Here is a 21,817-nt window from a genome sequence, read left to right as displayed (position 1 = left end):
CCTGTGAACTGGCTAAAGAAAAGAAGCCAGAGAGTCATGGTCAGTGGGGTAGAGTCCAGTTCGAGGCCTGTATCTAGTGGAGTGCCTCAAGGATCAGTACTATGGCCAATATTGTTCAATATATTCATCAATGATTTGGATGAGGGAATAGAGTGCACTGTCAGCAAGTTTGCTGATGACACCAAGCTGGGAGCAGTGGTTGACACACCAGAAGGCTGTGCTGCAATCCAGTGAGACCTGGACAGGCTGGAGAGTTGGGTGGGGAGAAATTTAATGAAATATAACAAGGGGAAGTGTAGAGTATTGCATCTGGGCAGGAACAACCCCAGGTTCCAGTACAAGTTGGGGAGTGACCTGTTAGAGAGCAGTGTAGGGGAAAGGGACCTGGGGGTCCTGGTGGACAGCAGGATGACCATGAGCCAGCACTGTGCCCTTGTGGCCAAGAGGGCCAATGGCATCCTGGGGTGTATTAGAAGAGGGGTGGTTAGTAGGTCGAGAGAGGTTCTCCTTCCCCTCTACTCTGCCCTGGTGAGACCGCATCTGGAATATTGTGTCCAGTTCTGGGCCCCTCAGTTCCAGAAGGACAGGGAACTGCTGGAGAGAGTCCAGCACAGGGCAACAAAGATGATTAAGGGAGTGGAGCATCTCCCTTATGAGGAAAGGCTGAGGGAGCTGGGTCTCTTTAGCTTGGAGAAGAGGAGACTGAGGGGTGACCTTATTAATGTTTACAAATATATAAAGGGTGAGTGTCACGAGGATGGAGCCAGGCTCTTCTCGGTGACAACCAATGACAAGACAAGGGGCAACGGGTACAAACTAGAACACAAGAGGTTCCACTTAAATTTGAGAAGAAACTTCTTCTCAGTGAGGGTGACAGAACACTGGAACAGGCTGCCCAGGGAGATTGTGGAGTCGCCTACTCTGGAGACATTCAAAACCTGCCTGGACACCTTCCTATGTAACCTGATCTAGGTGTTCCTGCTCCGGAGGGGGAATTGGACTAGATGATATTTTGAGGTCCCTTCCAATCCCTAACATTCTGTGATTCTGGGTTTGCTTTCCTTAAAGGATTTCAGATCTGAGTAACCACTTATCCACATGCATTAATCACAGAGACTTTGATTGGTGCCTATGTGTAAGTGGACCATAAATATTTAATTTAACCATAATTCATAAGGAAACTGTAACTCCTACTTTGCTTTTGAGGTTTTCAGGATTTTTTTGAATGACATCTGTTCTTTCACTAACTTCGGAAAAACAAACACTCCATTAAATTACTTTTTATCAACACTTCAAAAAAAAGTCTGCTATGGTACTTTTCTACCTCTGCCACAGAAGAAACAACTTTTCCTGGAGTATTTCTCCTGTCTGATTTCAGACAAGCTAAGTCTGCCTTCTCATCTCTGCATCTAATAACAAGAAGTGAAGAGCACTGAAACCAAAGATGAAATGGAGAAAAAACATCATTTACACAGTAATTGATAAACTTTTTTTTAAATACATTTTTATTAAAACATTTGCTTTTAATGCCTTGTAGAAATCTACCACCTTGGAGCCATTGGAAACTGCTTTCTTCAAACACGTCAAAAGTAGAACAGGTACATCTACAAATTCTGCTTCAGCCGAATTTTTTTCTCACTTTTAACATTAACCGGTTGGATTTAGTAAATTACTGTGAACTTGGCAAGATTCTTTACGTTGTCCTTTTAAAGGTATGCTTTAAAGAAAACTACTTTCATAAACAGGCAGTAACTACAGATAAAGGTTCAGCATGCACCAAAGAGCTAAAGTACAGGAGAACCACAAGGAGTACAAATGTTACCACATTGTGCTTTTAAGAAGCTACCCACAGAGACAACAGTTACAATAGCTTCAGGTCATCTAACAGAATGATATAGTTTGAAGTTCACATTCAGTATAAACGAGACAATATGCCTGTGGTGATGCAGGAGGACAAGCTGCAGGCAGTGCCTGAACTCTCCTAGAAAGGCTGGTGAGCTGATACAGGGATGGCATGACTCCCATTCACTCGGGAATTAGGCACCAATCTGTAAGTCTCATGTTCATACGCAGGGTGGTCTACTCTGGGAGATGAGTGGAGCAGGATGGTTGGTATCTATATCTGCGAAAGCAGAAGGAAAACCTCCCTTCATCTGACAACATCAGAGCAACAGCATGAACAAACCTTACCTTTTGGGGTCCCTTATCAGCTTCCTAATTCGGCACTTCAGTATGAGGCTACCAGCGTTTCTGACCCACTTCTTTCATTTGCTAGCTTTCCCATAAGAAAACAGCAGAGTGCCCCAGCAGATGAGTCTATTTTATGGTTGACCCCTTCGTTCCTTACACAATACATACATTACACTGTTCAGACATTTGTATTTGCCCTTTATCACAGGATTAAAGTGTTTTATTTATGCCCTTGGCACATACATACTTGTTTACTGGAGTCAGGATTTGTCCTGCATGGTCTCCAATCCAGTTTTTACTTAAAACTACAAGAATATATGGGTTGGGTTTTTTTTAAAAAGGGTCTTTCTCAGGTTTGACACACGTGACCAATTGGTTATTCTTGGCTTTGCTGAAGTTTTAAGCCAAAAAATAGTGGTTTGGGTTTTAAAAAGGTTTACATGTTTGGCAGACACTTGGTAACTAATTTGTGAAAAAAGTCCAGCAAGTTTTTATTTTTAACATTGATTTAAGAAATGGACTTAACAGACAACAGATGTACTTAATAGTCCATATTCATTGATGAAATGTGCAATATTTAGCTGTGTCCATTTACAGGAGGGTAGGACTTACCCATTTTGCATGTCTTCCGCCCCCCACAGCCTTTCCTATTAAGTTACTTTGATTCCCAGTCCATTTTAAGACAACAGGAGTTTTCCCAGCAACCTGGCTACTGTATTTCCATCCTTCAGCCCCCCAAAGTGTTCCCAAAGCCATGTATACTTTTTGGAAGTTAATCAGGCACGTATCATTGTAGGGATTTCACAGATAAAACTAAGAATTGCCATCTTTTGATACATTATTTTGATGAAAACAAATTAATAAGGAACACTTGTATATACGTTTCCCTTTTGTTTGTTTGTTAAATTACATTTGGCACCAAAGAAATCAGCCTGTAACAAATTTCAGTATACCAAAGATCCATGGGATCACACATATAATAGAAGGTGACCTTCCTCTGTCACTTAAAGCTCCTGCTCTTCCTAAGAATCCACCTTGGGAAAAATACTGACTTTATTGTTTCTGCTGATTTTTCTTTCTGCTTTACACTTAGGCTGTTTTGTTTGGATTAGCTCTTCGGGGGTATTCCCCAAAGGAGGCAGGAGTCGCTTCTTACTGTTTCGGTTTTCTGAGAGCCACTGTGGAGGCAGCTCAAAGGGTCCAAAACCAAACTGCATGGCATACTTGTCATTTACCATCTCAGCTTCTGTGGGCACAGCTGGCGCCACCTGAGCTGCAGAGTCTGCAGTTGTCTGCGGTATAAACTTGTGAAGCGAAGTCTCTCCCACCTCTACGCTGGTGGTAGGAATTTCTTTCTGCTGAAAGTCACCAGAGCCAATGGATTTGGTCTCATTCTCCTCATCTTCCGTTGGCTTAAAGATTTGTTGTTGCCCGATATGAAACATCTCCAAAAGCTGGCTCCCCGAACGGACATGGGGCTCCAGATGAGCATCTGCAACGCCACCCGAGCTGACCATATTTCTCCTGCTATACCTTTGGTGCAACTGTACTATAGTCCCCACTAAGCACTTCCGTACAGATTTATTAACAGTTAAAAATAACAAAGGATTGGCCAGCAAAGAGACCTTGGGCAACCAAATGGCAGTGAGGAGCAAGAAGACTGAAATATCTGAAATATTGAGTATGGTGCGATAAATCACCAAAGTCACATAGGGGACACTGCAGAAAATAAATATCATAACCATGGAAAGCAGCATGGCATGAAGCTCAGCTTCTCGCTGGGAGGCATAAGGGATAGAAATTGTATTCTGAGGGGTCCTTAAGGCAGCTATGATGACTTTTTTCTTCTGGCTGGCACTCAGTGCCCTGCGAATAAGAATCATGAAGAAAAATACCACAGCCACTGGTACAATCACAGTGGTGATGTTGTAGATGATGACGTATATCAGGTGGCCAAGGGAGTAACTCCAAGTTTCAGAACAGGTGGACATGGCGTAAATATCAGACACATTGGTCACAGCAAACACCGGAACACTGGCCACTATTGCATGGGCCCAGATGTAGATAACCAGGTCTCGGGATTTTGCATCAGATATTTTTCTTTCCAGAGGGTATAAAACAGAGTAGTATCTGTCAAAAAAGCCAACAAACAAACAACAATTGATACAATGCAAAGGGTGAAGTCTATATAGTAAAGCATAGCACTTACAAGAAGCCTCTCAGGAGCTGTCTAAGTATAATGCCCCAAATCCCTAATGGGGTTGCCAACTGACTACCTGCTAATGAAAGAAAAAATCTTCAAGTGTCTGCCTTTTCAGGTCTGTCTGTAAGAAAAAAAAAAAAAAGAATATTCAAACTTCAGGATCACATTATTAGTGGTGAACAATTCTTTCAATACTTGGGACTATACAATTTTGGCTGATATGCATGAACATTATTTTGAAGATTTGATCATTTACTTACTTGTACACTGGGCAGTATATTGCACACAGCACAAAATTTCAGAAAACGTGACGGAGGCATAGATATGCTGCACTGAAAGGCCAGACCATAGTTAATTTGAAAAGCTGTTTTATGATAGATTTTTTTCCTCTGAACATTTGGAAAAAGCTGTTGGTCACAAATGACATGTACCCATCTGCTGGAAGTACAATGGGGTTTTGTTTTGCACAAACTCTGGTTGGCCAGGCCCTGAGCAAAAGAGTAGTCAACACTGAACATTCTGTGTGCATTTTTTAAAACAAAAACAAACAAAATCTCTGACATGCACTTCAAATTTCAGGCACTGATTCACTGTTTGCTTACTACTGTGAGCTTTTAAGCTCACAGACTTTTCATGAGGGACCTATCCTTTTACACTTACCACTGTGAGCAGTGGTTGCGCTTTTTGTGAGGAAGATCACAAGCTTTACTGGTCAAGGGCAAATGATATGCTGTTCCAGGGACATCAGAATAAACTGAAAAATAAACTTTTCCAGTGTTACAGAGAAGAATATTTATTCCAGTACATCTGGGAAAGAAGCTGTATACTGTAAGCAAAGCACTGGAACAAAAGCAGTCCATGTAATGGCGTAAGGCAACACTAAATAGCATTTACAAGACTAATATGAAAGGAAGAAAAGGGTTTGAAAGGCAGAAAGAAGAAAGAAAAATCAAGGATCCTGGCAAATTGGATCTCTTACCTGTCAAGAGCAATGGCTGGAAAACTAAGGATGGTCACCGAGCAGAAGACTTTGTGCAGAAACTTGGCAATTCTGCAGAAGAGCATGGTATAGATCCACCAGCAGCAGTGTGGACTGGCACTAAGAGCAATGTCAAAAGGCACACAGACCAGGCTGGCACAGATCCCCGAGCAGGCCAAATTCTTGATGAACCGGTTTGTTACAGATTTAAGTACTGATGTTCTGCAAGTTGACCACAGCACCATTATGTTACCTGTCAGCAGAAACAGGGAGGTTAAATAAATAAGTAAATCAACCAACCACCCACGCACCAAATCCAACAACAATAATCTTAACAGATTTGAATGTTCATTTGTACTGTAAATAAAAATACTTGCTTGGAGTTTGCCAGGAGTCACTGATTTGAGCTACTGCACTGCCCAAACTAAAAAGTCTGTGTAATGGTTAGTGGCTTTATAAATTAGATGACTGAGAACAATTACTCCCCAGCTATCTCCCTCAGTGTCTAGTAAAGAATGAGTTAGGGAATTTCAGAGACAAATACCTAAGCAGGATATCCAAACCATGGTTTTAGATGCTTATGTTGACTCTTGCATTAAATAAGCCATCTTGAGTATATAAATATATCAATTTGCTGAAGTGCTCATCTTTTAATAACTAGTGCATAGTTATTTTAAAGATAAAAATACACTGTAAGCAAACATAACAAAAACAATATTGTTTTAATCTGTTTCTGTGAAAGTGGATCACAGCAGTTTGCTTTTCTTTCCACTGGTCACTTCAATGGCACTGATAGGCCTGTGTGAAGCCACATCCAGAAGAAATTAGTCTTTATTTTTTACAAGAGATTCTATACATACATCATAACATGTAATTAAACAAATGGGACAGGCAAAAAGAAAAAAAAGACTTGATGAACATAACTTCACAAAAGTACACAGAGAATGCAAACATTGTTTTGGATTTTCAAGCCCTACATATTAGTTCCAAATAGGGTGAATGGGTGGCAGTGGAGTAGAAGTACAGAGAGAAACCAGCATTAGCTCAGACACTATCTATTCCCTATCATTGTATCTTAGTCTGTGCAGATCTCAGGAAGAAATATCAGACTGTAGAAACATTTTTTTTATCACAAATTTCCCTACAATTCTAACTCACGCAGCAAAAGCACAAGAGCAAATGAAGCAATCTGTTCTTACGGCCTGCAGCTCTGGGCCCCTTCTAATGCATACCAAGATGCCAGAAAACTCATAATATCAAATGTGATCTCTCCTTTAAAAACCTGCCTTAAGTAAGATGTTTGCTTAATTTTTTAAAAAAGCGCTACCAATTAAAAAAAAAAAAAAAGGCTTTCTAGAGCTGTGCAAAAATGAATATGAATTTAATACTGAATTCTGAATTTTCATCTTGAATGTCATAAAACACCCACAATCCTCAAAGCTTTGGTCACTTAAATTAATAAAAGTTAAAGACATTACTACGGGTGAAGGAAATGCAGACACCCACTGTATGACCACAGAAATGCTTGCTTGTTCAAAGTGCATTTCACACACACAGGACTGCCAAAGACAGGGCAGCCCAGGGTGGCTGGTGGTGGAAATGGCCCATCTGCACTTAACCACTCGCTGCAAACCACCCAGTGTGCACTCAGCTCCACGGACCCACTGCCCGTGGATCTGCACCACATCTTGTCTCAGCGATAGCTTCGCCCTGTTCTGCCTTGGTCTGCTCAGACTGAGGTGTCCCTTTCACCAGCTGTCTAGTCAGGCAGAGGGGAGTGATGCTGAGGATGGAAAGGGCGGTGAGGAGCAGACAGCCTGTTCTGCTCCCTGCCTTCTTGACTCTGGATTTACTGTCCCAGGGCAGGTGACACGCAAGTGGCAGCAAACTCTTAGGCTGATCAGACACTGTGGCAGACACTTTATGTGGTACCCAGGTGGATGCAGATGTCCCAGTGCAGAGCTCCAGGGGCAGACGGGTCCCTGCTCACTCAGCTACACGGGACACACGTGTTCGACATCACCTCACCTGGTCCCAGCTTCCCAGCCCCTGCACAGGCACCGCTTTGGCTCCAGCTCCAGCACCCACCGCTTGAGCTTCTCAGCACCATCCCCAGACAGAGCGTTTGAAGACTCACTGACAGCAGCGGGAAATACAAACTTTCTGCGTTAGAACTGGCAGGCAGCAGGTGAATGTGCAAGGCGACCCAAGTAGGTTAGAAGGACACATTTTTTTAAAGATATGCACAGATTATTTGTTTTTGAGTTGTCCAACTGAAACTGAAAGCTGCCTATTGTTTCAGCTAAGTGTTTGTCACATAAACATCATAAAGCCAGCACAAAAACATGCAAAGTTTTCTTGAGGGTTTCACAAGCATTCTTTGTAAACAAAGCATCACAGTTATTTTCAGAAAGCATTCATCCTTTCATGAAATGATCTGACAAAGAAATGAAAGCTAACTATACAGCTCCCCCTAGTAATCATTCATGGTGTTTTTAATGGAGAAAAATCTCAAGTGGAGCACATACCTCTTGATGATACTGTCCCCCAGCTAATCAATTCTAATGCAGTTTATTTAATAACTCTTTCCATAAGACACTAAGCAATAGTCATTAAATCATCTTACCAGACAGCAAATCCAAGGCAAAAATAAAATGTAATAGCTCAGTGCATGAGACTTATTAAGCTGTGTTCACATTTTCATCTTGAAGAAATATTGCAATAATTCTTTGTTATCCAGTTCACTGTGCACCAAGCAAAAATTGCCCTGCATGACAGGTATTAGTGAATTAGTAACATTCTCAGTAGTAACCAAATTATGCAGCTGTGCTCAGTGCATAGTCTGTGTGTGAGCTAGTTGTTTAGCACTAGCATTGACTAGCTGGTAAAGGCTAGTATCATCTTGATAAAATATGATCCTCCTCTATTTTATTTCTCCTGGAGATACACTGAGCAGTACCACCAGATCAACCACAGCATAGATACCAGCATAAAAATATTATATTGCTTGATGAGACAACTCCATTTACTCTGCTGCAGTTGGACAGCATGCACAGTAGAGCTTAGCTTCCCACCTCCAAGAAAAGTCATTTTCTTACTGTAGACTATATCAACAACAGCATGTTGTTGATACTATATATCATTGCCACTTAGAGCAGCTCTTTTTACTTGAAGTCTAATCAATTTATGAGGCAGTCAGATCTGTTACTGATTTTGTAGGGTACCTAAAAACATACACAATGAGAGAAAGCAGCATCTTAAGCTGCTGATTGATATATAAAAAAGCAGCTGCAGTCCCCCACACTTCTCTCTGTTGACACTGCCACTCTTTGGCTTGATTTTTTCTCTAACCAATGAAAAACTCCAAGCTTTTATTTGCCAAGTAGAGTATTCCTATGGTTGCCCACATAGAATGTCAGCAAGATCATATTCTTGTTCACGTGGCCAATGTGTATTCCAAGGGCAAGTACCAAGGAATACCAGAAAGTCAAGTTCTTGATAAAACAGTGCACCATTTCAATAGAAACATGCAGTATTAACTTTAAAATCTACCTCACGTACATACTATTTAAGTTTGTCATACTTGAATGTCATTTGGAATTTAATTTTCTATATATGGTGTCATGTCTTGTGCAAATTGCTTTCTGGTAGCTGACAAAATATTGAGTTACATATTTACTATGTGATGTGTTTTAAAGAATGGAATCATCATCTGGTTTTGGCAGGTGCTTTGGGCTTGACAATATATTCCACAGGCAGTAGTCAGTCAGTTGTATTTAAAGCTTCCTGTGTTGCTAGGAGATATTCAGTCATCAAACCACCTGCTTTCAAAAATATCTCTAACTCTCCAGCTGTTAAAGAAGTATTTCTCACATAGCAATAATATATTATTACAATGCTCTGGAGCATGGGAGAAGCTGGAGGGTTTTGCTGGTTGTGGGTTTATTTATTTATTTAGAATTTAAATCTTTCATTTAGTTTGAATTGCATTGATTTTATAACCTTACTTCCAATGCAAGTTGCAACTCCATTAGAATGAATATAAATGAAGAATGGAAAAACAAAGAAATCGGAGGGTTTTTAATTAATACTTCAGAAGCTGCTAGAGAGCTCCTGATCTCTTCTTCATGGTCCTACAGAGGAGCTTCATTCAAGACTCCAGATTCTCAACTGTTTAATTACTTCTACAAATTATGTCATATTGTCATTTATACATCAGAGAGTCACAAGGAAATTAAATTACCTCTGATGCTGACTGATCCTAAATGGAGATGGAAAGAATAAAGTGTGGAAAAGATACTGGTTCTAAGACGAGGAAGAATTCTCTAGAAAGACAAAATAAAGTCAGAGCCTGAAAGTGGGTAAAAGGGTAAGCAGACACAGCTGTCCCCCTGAGACATTGGAAAATTAGTGAGTAAATATCCTTCAGGGAAACATCATTTTCTACTCACAATTGTAAATTGTAAATTAATAAGCTGCTCTGATGAACCAGATCAGCTTCAGTTTAGATTGGTCATTCTTTCTGCTGATGCTTTCAAATCAAATATTTCCCTTCACACATCTCAAAGCCACCCACTCAGAGAAAATTTACACCAGAAACTTCGCACAGCATTAAATATTAAGAAGCTTCAGAACAAAACTGCATGCATTTCCCATTTCATTGCCCTCACCTTTCCCCAGCAACTCCTCTCCATGGAGGAGGATAACAACGTTCCAGGCAACAAGGTAATTGAACGCGCATTATAGCAATTCACTCCAAATCTTTTCACATCCAGAGACACTTTTCTGTTCCTTATGTATTAGTCATTCACTGCTGAACCCTTGAAACACACTAGTCTAGTACCAGTATTCTCCTGTGCTTATGACTGTATGAGGCTGTTGCACATCCCCACAGTGAGCAAAACTGTCATTTTCTACCACGGGTAACTTTTTGAGGTGTTTCTGCTGGACAACTGGTCTAGGGCTACATGACCTTGGACTCAGACTTTTGTAAATTACCTGGGATTGTACTGGTTATCTGGGAGGCATCCAGGGAAAGTCAGAGTGAACAAGCAACTGGAAAACAGCCTCTTGCCATTTCTTTAAGTCATTACTGCCTGGACATGAGTGTCACTTAGAAAAAATCACATGTGACAAAGCACATCCCATACCAGTTGCACAGAATTCCACCACTAAAAGAAAAAGATGAAGTGTTTTTCATGTGAAAAGGAAAAGCGTATCTCTGGTCTTCTCAGAGAATGAGCTATGTCTACATAAAATCCTTACTGCACCTGACATCAGTTGGCAACCTTGTCAGTACACAGACTGAAGGAGCAGGAGGTAAGTACCCAGCTTCTCTGTGCCTTTGAAAATTTCTCCATGTAAAAAAGATGAATAGGATATATTAAAGGTAACCACTGCATGAGAAGCAGCTCTTTTTTTTTTTTTACAGAAGAAACACACACATTTATAAAGCCTGCCAAACAACACCAGTTTTATCCTTTGACTTTATAATAATTATCAACATTCAATAAAATCTCCACGTACTGTATACTAATTCCGCTGTATCCAGGTTGTTTCCAGTCATCCCCTACATTTTTTTTGAATTTACAAATATCACAGGTAAGCAGCCATACAGTACATGAAGCTGCACAGAAGCACACTGAGAAAGTAAATACAAGAACGATCCAACACAGCACACTGCCCAGACAATGTCCTTCAAGCCTTTATAGTGTTTCAAGTTCACTGTACCTGCAAGGAGTAACAGTCTCAGAGCATTAATGTTATTGAGTGCATTAGCATAATTCAAAGCAAAAAATACTTTCGCTCCCTTTCCAAGTTCTATCCTCCTCAGGTTTCACTGCCAGACATGAAGTGTTGACGCACACATCAACAGCTGAGATGGTTTTGAAATAATAGCTCATAGCAACGATTCAAATAATGTGAAAGATTCTTAGTAATACCTTTAACAAGCAGAAGGACAAGCCCCATGGAAACCAGAGACCGTTATCAAAAATAAATGCATCGGTCATGCCGTCATCCAAAAAGAGGATATATTGCTCTTTGTCAATTAACTCAGGGAACCCAATCCATTAGCTGGGTATAACATTCATCCTACATTTTTGTTAACATTAATCAGCGAATAATTGAATCAAAACAAAGCCCACGCTCGAGCTAAATCCTCCTCCTCACAGCTTGCCTTCCTCTGCTCGCTGACTTCCCTCCCACCCCGAGTGGGGTTCCCGGGATCCCCCCATCCTTTGTACCCCCCTGCGCTCATGCAGCCGCGCCAGAAGGGAGCTGCCAGCCTGCAGGGAAATGCAAACCGGGAACCAATGAAAAAGTTTGGAAACTGGGCTTTAGCCATTGAGACCGTCCACTGAAAACAACTAACTGAAAAAGTCACAGGTTCTGTCAACATGATGAATGGGAAAAACTTCTCTTGTTGAAACACCAGGGTGATTTACATCCGCAACTCTCAAAAATCTCTCTTTTTTATTAGTTTCTGAGGTATTTTTAAGTTCTGCAGAAAAGGTCTTCTTTTTCTGTTAAAAGACAAACCTCACTCAAAGGTGGTTCACTGGAAATGTATTTGGCAACCCATGATCTGTAGCTAGCAAATACCATTCTTATGTTAAAATGTGTGTTGTTTACTTATTCATCTCCAGACGGAACATGTTGGCTTACACATCTTCAAGAAATGTGTAACTTTATCACAGAGTCATACAATGGTTGGGACTGGAAGGAACCTCTGGAGATCATGTGGTGCAAACCCCTGCTCAAGTAGGATCAAAATCTTGTAATTCTTGTATGTTTTAGTTTAAAAAAGAGCCAGAAACGCCGGGGGGGCGGGGAGGAGGGGAAAAGTTATCTTCCTGAAACCAAATCCAACCTTTTTAACATTCTATCTACCGACTTCACAATTCAGCGATAAAACAACAGTTGCACTCCAGTGAAAAAGAGTGGGTACTAGGTTATTTTGCTGCTTTAACATAGTTATTTCATCTTCAGTTTGTGCACATGGGCAACTGAATGTCTTCTATCCAAGATGAAGTGTCTGCTGCAAGAGAACGGTGCTGGAACAAGGTTTGCTGTACACTGAATCTTTTTTTGCCTTCATAAACGAGTCATCTCCTTAATTTTAAGACAATGTTTCTCATTCCTCATTCACATGTTCCTCCTTACACAATAAGTATCGATTTAGAAGTAAAATTAGCAAGAGATTTATCAGTGTGGTGCTCTGGTCGCCAAACTGAGCCCAAGTGAACTACCGCAAGCACGAATTTGCCCAGTACAGAGTAGTTACTTGCAGAGCGTTTCAGCATAGATGTAAATTATATTGGAAGTCCTTCAATTTAGAATGCGATACTTGTCTATGTAGTTTCTGCTCCCAAGAAAGTGTATAGTTACAGGGCAGAAAAGATTTCAGGGAAGGAGCTAGTTCACAGCAGCTTAGGCCCAGAAAGGCAACATAAGATTTCCTTGCAGGTACAGGTTAAGCTATTGACTTTTGTTGGGGTGTTGCCTAGGACAAGTCCAAGCCCAACACCTGCCTCTGCAACCCACTGGGAGCAGCTACTGCGACTTGTTGTGAAGACTGTTGTGAAGGTGGAGTAAAGTTAGGAAACATATACAAAGAACTTTAAAGTTGTTCTTACAGCAAGCATAACTTGGGTGATATTATGGTCTTTGAAGTGTCAAACTCTCTATGTGAAATGATCATTAATATAATTCAATTTGTATGTTTTTTTACTCTTGTCCTTAGTATTTTATAAACCTATTGTCTGTAGGCAGATTCTAAAGTAACTGCATCATAGTAAAGGTCTTGGATACACACTTCTATTTCTTTCAGACACAGCTGTCTGAAGGCAGAAAAGTGCTGCACCAATAATTCTCCAGTTCTTCATATCCACTGCCTCTTTTTTCCACTTCACTTTTTGCACTTATTGTCCCACTAAAATGACAGAATTTCTGGCCAGGAACAATCATTTTCTCCCTTTCAATAAACTACACCCTTCACAACAACGATCATTTCAGCCAATCAAGGAAATAACCAAACCCACTTACTTTGCTGAAGTACACTTGACTTGTCTGAATTCCTTGCCTCTATTTTAAAACCAATGTCCTCAAAAAACTTGAAACTCTTTAAGCTCCTTGGAAGGAAAGAAGTTTGAAGAATATTGCGTCTGCAACTTAAAGACCTTGGATTGTTGCCAGGTCAGGAAAATATGACAAATGTATAGCACTACCTTTGAAACCTAAGCTAGGAAATTAAAAACCTGAAAAAAGAAGGTCCAGATTTACTGTTCTAACCACAACAGGAATATACATCTTCACGAAGTTATTAATTTTTTGAATCACAGTGCCTAAGAGACCAGCTTGTTTTACTTATTGTAAAAATATAATAAAAAAATCTTTAAACCCAAGGACTTTACATGACCCCCATGACAGTCCCCCATAACATTGGAACCAATGCTTTTACCTCTACTATAAAGGAAGCAAACAAAAATTAAAAAGGAAATAGATATAAAAGATGTAAAAATATTGGTGTCCACTTCATCAATGTACATTAAATCATTAGTAGAAGTACTGGATCCTACATCTCCTTTGCCAACCAAGTATCATCACATCTAGTGAACCATCTGGTGTCTCTTATAATAGGCTTTGTGCCAGTCACCCCCAGAAAGCATATCTGGTGTTGTTACTGAAACACTACAAGGCCTGGAATACAAGTGAAGCAGGTAATTTTTCTAAACAGCCAATCTGTCTGTTCTTCATGGTACAAGAGGAATAGCTTTTGTCCCTTTGTTTTATAAAGAACTCAGAAAAGGGCCATTTTGAACCTATGTGTCATGAAACAGTGGAGGGGATGCAAGAGTAGCACTACTTACGCAGGGTGATGTCAAGCAACACAGCGATGTACTTGAGCTCTCCTGACTGCTGTGCTGAATCTAATTGTAAATAGTAGTCTCAGCACACGGAACAAGTACAAAGATTTGTTTTAAAATAATGCCAGCAGCTCCTTGTGGAGAGCCTGTAGCCACTTCTGTGGGTAGCCTTGCTATGCATGTCCAGTTGCATCCCTTCAGAAGCTCTGTTTTTGTCTTACTTGGCCCACACGCACCTGCAGTTCATACACAGGCAGGTTGGTGTTCTTAAGGAGATGTGGTCACTAACAGGTGACTTTTCACATTGCAGATGCGGCTCAACTTTGCTTCAGTCCCAGTCCCTACTAGGTTCTTCCAGGAGAAATCTGAGGACCCCTGTTCTCTCTGCGTGACACGCTGAGATCAAATCCAGGAGGAGACCGACAGTTTCACACTTGTGAGGCTGTAGAAAAAATGTGTGTCTTTTAGAGCAAGTCCAGCCTTTGGCCTGGGCTACAAGCTGCCACAGCATCCACAGCAGGCAGGAACCACAACCTCCCACCTGCCACTCTGGACCTCACTCCCTCCTGCCTTCCCCCTCCTACCCATTCAAAATGCTACCAGACCAGAACACAACACGGACATGGCCCAACAACATCGTGCTTATGCAAAGGTATTTTTTCTTTATCTAATACTTTTCCAGTTGTTCACTCAAGATACTAAGACAAAACTTACAGCAGAAATTAGTAGTTGTGCCATACTGCAGCATAGTGGATATGTGAGATCTATACTATCTAACAGTATACAACCAACTGGACAATTTGACTAAATTACTGGTTAGCTGATTTCCCCTGGCTTATTTTTTGAGGAAAAAAGCAGAAATGCACACAATTTAAAATGAATGATACTTAACAGAGGAACACAATTTTAAAAGCCTGTGGTAATTACTAGCAGTTAGAAGACAGACTATATTTTCCTTGGTAATTGAGGCTATCTTGCACTCTTGATTAAAAAAAATTATTCCTAACCATCAGCATCAATTTTCATCCTCAGTTGCAGCTGAAATGATAGAGTTTGCAGCTGAAAGACACCATAGTAACAGCTATTTCATAGAGCAGAAATTATTTTCTGGTCTATCCAACAGTCTTGTGACTTATTTTTTTGCTTTATACAACCAAGAAAGATCTCATATCATTTCTGCATCAGGTTGACTGTGCTTCGCTTTCTCCAGTGTGCCAGGTTATCAGAAACAAAATTTAATTCCTTATATAGTTTTACCATGCAGCCATTCACCTGGTCACCAGCTGGGCTTATTTGCGTTGATTCTTTATACACAGATGTCTTCAGACAGAGATTACGCATGTTTAATACGTCCTATGCAGTGCAATTAATTTCTGTTATATTTAGAAAAAAGCTTGCTTTCCTTCCTCCACAGCTGACTGAAATGAAAGGCTCTTTCCACTCCTCCCAGCCCTGTGAATGGACTCAGACGCTACTCACTAGGAAGAAGAAAGCAGAGCTTGGGACTCGATACATGTCTGAAACATCATGAGTTATAAACTGAAAAAAAAATCAGTAGGACTCTTGAATCAAATACTACCAAAAAACACAGAAAAATATTCTGTCTAGTTTAGTTACCAGAGTGAGGCGTTTCTCTGAGGAAATAAGAACTTACAGAGCCAAATCAGATTTATTCCAGCTTACTAATGGGAAGAGGTATGTTCCCATGAGATACCTCAAAGCAGGCAAGGTGCTTCACTGTCAAGATCGTGGTGACATTTCTGTCATCACTGAATGCAAGAGGTGGGGTTTGGTTTGTTTTTGTTTTCCTTAAAACCTACAGAGCCCTTAAGCAAAAGGTGAGATTTTGTTGATCAAACTTTCACTTACAAAAAGGTATTCTTGACTGTCCCTGTATTTCCTCTCATTTTTCTACAGTCCCCCATTTATAACAGAACTCCACTACAGGGCTTCGATGACGTCCATTCCAGTCTGCTTTCTTTCACAGGTCTAATAACTGAGTCCCCTTTTCTTTGCTCAAAATCCTCCCCCCAACAGACGCTGCTGTTACCAGGTTCAGTCTCTGCAAGACAGAACTATTAAGCCCAGAATGGTATTTGGCTTAGTGAGATAGGCCACTATCATTCATCTTTCAAATGCCTGCACAGAAAACACTATGAAAGCCTAATATTATTGTTTGCCCTTTTCCTTTTATTAAAAAAAAAAAAAAAAAGGGCCAGAAATTAAACTTAGCCCACATTCTGTATTTCCTCAGCAGGGCCAACAGGGAACAGATTGATCTAATCAGGACTGATGACTCAAAATCCAAAGAGACACACAAGTGTCCAGGATCCACTGAAGTGAACCAGATTCAGTTACACAAACTGAAGAAATACTGAATTTTTTCTCCACTTTAAGAATAAAAATACATTTTAAAATTCTAGGTCTGGCCATCCTCTTGTAACAAAATAACCCTGAGGGCAAGATGAGCTGTAAAACTGTAGAACATTCAGCCAAAATACACCCCTGATGTGAAGGAAGAATTTTTAAGTTTTCTTTTAACCTGTCAGGAATCCAGATGACTGCTCTACTAGAAAAGACAAATAACATGCTCGTTTTTACTCTAAGTCTCCTTTTCTTCTCCAGTGTTAGAAATACAATTAACCATCCATATTTGCACTTCCTAAGTTGCTGGGCACAGCAGAAGACACTCTACACTGAAGCACCTCGTGACACTACCAAAACCTTGCCATATGTTACCTTGCACTAGTGTGACACAAACACCCTCATCGGTCATCCATACGCAGTATAAAAATTTTAACTTGTGTTTTGCTGTTAGGTGCAGCTGAAGAGAATCTTTTTGCTGATATCTGGCATTTTTAGGTCTATTAGCATAATACAATCAAACTGATTTCAGTATGATTTTTCAATATGAAGACATTTAATACAAAACTGGAACAACATAGCCTAAAACTAGTTTCTAGGGTTTTTTTCTTAAACTAAAAAATTATTTCATTGGTTTTTTAAATATACATGGTCTACCATGTATTAGCCATATGCACATACAAATTAAATGAAGCTAAAACACATGTAGCATACAACTAACTCTATAAAAGACAGCAGCTGCCACCAGAAACGAGAGAGAAGAACAATATATGTATTTTCTAGCTCTTCCACTGAAGAGGACTGCACACAGGCAGCAAATTCTTTGACTGGGGCAAATCAGCAAGTGAGTCTATCAAATCACTTAGAGCTTGCAATGTTTACCTGTACACATACACAAATACAGGCTCATTAGCAAAGCTTTCCAGATTTCTTGCATCTCTCTGCAGTCGACTGCAAAACAACATCTCTTGTTGTGACACAGGCAGTAAATCCACAAATAACCAAGATGTTAATTGCTGTATCATTGACCTCTGCTTAGTAAGCATTTAACCCACCTACCACTACTAAACAAGGTATGTATTATTGATATTTGAGGAACTGTCTTTTGTATTTCTACATTTTTAACCCACTTCTCTCTTATGTTTTCTTACAAAAAATTACCATGTCACAATGGGTAGGAATGCTTGCACAATACGTGTGTGTAATTACCCTGCTCTTGTACTGAATCACCCACTGTCAGTGTGTGAAAATGTTTAAGATCTCTCTACAACATACGGAAACAAACAAACAGAAAATAAAAACAATCCAGCAACTTCCCCTGACTTCCACAAAGTAGCAACAAAAATGTATGCCAAAAATCTATAGCAATTACAGCTCTTTGATGACAAAACTGAAAGGTGTCAAATGGACACATTTACAGATGAAACTCTTTCTGGTTTGTAACTCTGTTGACTGGATGCAAAATTTTCATTTCCAAGTAATAGCTACATAACTAGTCCTGATACCTTAAAAAAGGAACATACACACATTTTGCACTCTTTAGGGTGAATACGAAGAGCAAGATAAAGTTTGCATATTTTACTAGTCCCTGGAAAATTGCTATTACAAATCCAAAAGGAGAAATCTGAGGATGCTCCATATCCATGATCCATTGACATCTTTGTGCTAACACTGTGAAAGTGCCACAAACTATGACACTGCTTTAAAAACTTTAATTTATAAGAAGTGCCTTCAGAAGAAGTCTCTTTTCTGAAAACATAGTAGAGGAAGATTTCATCAATGAAGTAATAAACTTGGAATTAAAACAGTAGATGTTCAAGATTTAAGGAAAGAAAAAATAAACCCCCACAGGATTTAACTGAGAGCCTACAATCACCTCTGGAGCCTACTCAACAAAAAATTAACTTCAAAAATCAGCACTATAGTTGTTGTGGTTCAACTCGAGCTAGCAATACAACCACGATAGCCACTCACTCACCCCCTTCCCCACATCCCCCAATAGGGGAGAGAATCAAAAGGGAAGGGAGAAACTTGGATTGAGATAAACTCAGTTTAATAAAATAACAAAATACTAATACACAACTAGTAAATATATATATGTATATACAAAACAGAAACAGAATATAAAATACAAGATACTCAATGCAATCCCCATGAACTCCATCCACACTAAGCAGCCAGTCCCAGGAAGCTATACCCCAGTGCTGAACAGCTGATCCAAGGCGAGAAAAAAGGAAAAAGGCAGAAAAGCCCAGAGGCCTCTGCAAAATGGCAAAAGGCCGGGCTAAGCATCCCAACCAAAAGCCCCCTGGCTGCACCCCAGAGAGATGGCGAGAGAGAGAGAAAGATCGAAACTGAAAGGCCCTGATTCCTTTAATCTGGAGCGTGGACACTAATTGGGATGGAATACTCTCATTGATCAGTCTGGATGTCACTCAAGCTCTGCCCCATTCAAGCCCCGCTTCCTCAATACTTCACACCTGTGGGCAGAGCGCTCAGAGCGTCCTTGGCTCTCAGACCAGTGCAATTAAAAACATGAGCTCTGTGCTGGGGTGCTATCGCTTGTTCTCAAACTAAGTCCAAATAATGAGCATGCTAGCTATGAAAAAGAAAGGTTTCTAACTGCACAAAGAAAATTAACCCATTTTCAGTCAAACCAGCACAATAATGATGCAAAAAAACCCATTACATAAGAACTCCAAGACATGTTGTTAAATCTGGATTCATCCTACCATTGCTTGTGTGAGTAACTCAACAGACCACGGCAGAACCTGCACTCTGAGGAGAGCAAGGGTGTCCCACCTGTATCCTAATGCAGAATTTATATGACGTAGCACCTCCCTGATTCCTGTAAATTTATATTTAGTGGAGATTATTCATTTTTTGTTCATGCCTCAGTGTTCCAAGAGAGAATAAATTCAAACCTCCTGGTATTTCAAAGATGAAATAGTTAATTCACCATTTCAAGCTTTATTGGTAAAATATGCTAAGAGGGAGATGTAACCGACAACTACAGAAGTTAGATAAATATTTCTTAAAGTATCTAGTGTATACGTAAATGCCAAAACCACTATTGTAAGATTAGTATTTGAGTTGCATACACATTAATAATTACTGTTATTGAATTGCTGTTTAATAGGCTAGTTAGAAGTCTTACTCTGGCCATACATAGCAGCAAATATTGCCAGCATGTCAACAAGCCTTTTCCGAGTTTAAATGGTTAAACTAAAAAAAAAAAAAAAAAGCACCAGTTATTTTTTACGTAATCTGCTAAATGTCTGGGTTTGTTTTTTGTTTTCAAAAAAAATGAAGGCAGCCCTCCTCCAAGCCAAATACTTGGCCAGTGATTTCCACCACACGGCTTACTGCAATACTAATGGCAGTCATGTAGCTTTATCTTCTGCAACGTTTTTAAACCACGTACCACGGCTGTGGCTGCTGGTGCACAGAAAGCTCCCTTACAAACGTCGGTGGAAGGCACTACGCTCTCAAGGCTGTATGTTTTTCATGTGACTTGATAACAATACTCTGCAAAGAGAATGGAAATTCAAAATAAATTTTATAATGCCATACACTAAGAGAATTGTGGAATGACCCAAAGGACTATTTCCATTCCTTGGAAATGATCAGACTTAATTGGGAAGCATTTTTATATATCCTTTTTTTTGTCATTCCACTGATCCCAGGCTGCCTGATTTATGAATTAGTTGTGAAATATTTCATAACTAGTTTTCCTTTGCTGAGATGATGGAGTCTCTGCAGCACATGCAAGGAGACTTATAAATAAACCTACTTAGAAAAGCTAAAACCAAAACAAAATGCAAAACTGATACCTGAAGCCACTTTTCATCCTTCTAGTGGGCTACTGTCAGTGAATGTGGCTGTCCCAATACTAATTTAGATGAACATGCTCATGAAGTCACCTTACTGCCTTCTCAGCCCTGCTAAGGCTACGACAAAGCAAGGACAGGAAAGCAGGACTGGCAGGTCATCTCCAGTTCTCCCTCCTGTGGACAGCTGAATGGAGAGGAGAAGATGGACAGTTTTCCTCTGCTCTTTCAACCCTGTCATCAGGTTAGTAAGAGTAATGCCACCCATAAAAGAGGGAGGCAGGTTTTTTTTCTCTGAAATAGAAATGAGGAAAAAAAGGAAGAGATAAGACAACCCCCTGTATGTGTATCACACATGACAAGTTCAAGTTCTTCTGGGAGTATAGAAGTGGAGCTTTAGCCTCCCAGAGGTACAAACTCAGAGACTGATCTGTACTGATCTGATCATCATTTTTAATTCTCTCTGCAACACAGGACCGAGCCCAGGTTGCGAGCAGACCCTCCTTGTGTTGACAGTTCATTCCTCACATCACCGAACATCAGCTTGGTGTGATCAGTGTTAATGTACCCCAGCATCCCTCTCCACAGCCCAGAGGAACCAGAAGCCATTATCTGGTTAAACTCTTATTTCCTTCAAACATCACATCTAGATGAACACCGATAATAAAATTACCAGATTCACACTACTCTGAAAATACATTAAAAAACTGTAATTCAATGCAACTGGCACTAAAATTATTCCCTTTCCTCTATTCTAACTTTTCTTAACTCATTAATTGTTTTATCAGTTTCATGTTGCTGGGTAACAGAAAAATGTTGAAGAAGAAACGCATGCCTCCTCTTATCTGTCCACATATATACTATCAGGGTAATTTTTTTGTTTCTAAGACTTCTTTATCTCATTTAAAAACACGGAGACTGTATTACAAAGACTGGTTTCGTGCTGTGTTTGTTGGCTACAATAGATACTAGTGGGTGGCTTTTTTTCTTTAAAGGTATCCTCTTTCTGCCAAGTGTTATGTTTGCGAACATTATTAATTCCATTTAATTATTAATTTCCCATTTTTACTCTATTTGAATTGTTCATGGTTGCTTTAAAAAAAAAATAAAACACATTTTCAACACTATTATTAAAGCTATATTGGAGTAGTTATGCATTTCATGGAATGGCTCTAAAGGTGAGGTTTTTGCATCTTTTCCGAGCATGAAGCAGAAAAAAACCCCTAATCTCACGTTACCATTTCAGTACAACAAACACCCACAAGAACCACAACTCTGCAAAGTAATGAGAGGTAAAGACGGTGTGGGAGGCAATACCTTTTATTAAACCAACTGCAGAAGTTGGGGGTGAAGAGAAAGAGAAGCTTTCAGGCTAAAGATAGAT

General features: G+C 39.9%; 1 protein-coding gene across 1 annotated transcript in view; it reads right to left on the bottom strand.

Annotated features, from left to right (window-relative positions):
• Positions 1-715: 715 nt before the first annotated feature.
• The window catches only part of GPR176 (G protein-coupled receptor 176), a 52,645-nt gene continuing 31,543 nt past the window's right edge, over positions 716-21,817 (bottom strand). The window contains exons 2-3 of the mRNA XM_065839986.2: positions 5,373-5,625; positions 716-4,320 (exon numbers count right to left, since the gene is read on the bottom strand). Coding sequence (XP_065696058.1) covers positions 3,213-4,320; positions 5,373-5,625 — 1,361 coding nt within the window. The 3' untranslated portion in view covers positions 716-3,212. The remainder of the gene's footprint in view (positions 4,321-5,372; positions 5,626-21,817) is intronic.

Source organism: Patagioenas fasciata, chromosome 5 (genome assembly GCF_037038585.1).
Source record: "Patagioenas fasciata isolate bPatFas1 chromosome 5, bPatFas1.hap1, whole genome shotgun sequence".
Lineage (NCBI taxonomy): Eukaryota > Metazoa > Chordata > Aves > Columbiformes > Columbidae > Patagioenas > Patagioenas fasciata.
Note: the sequence above shows the minus strand (reverse complement) of the source record. Positions and strands in the feature narration are given on the sequence as shown.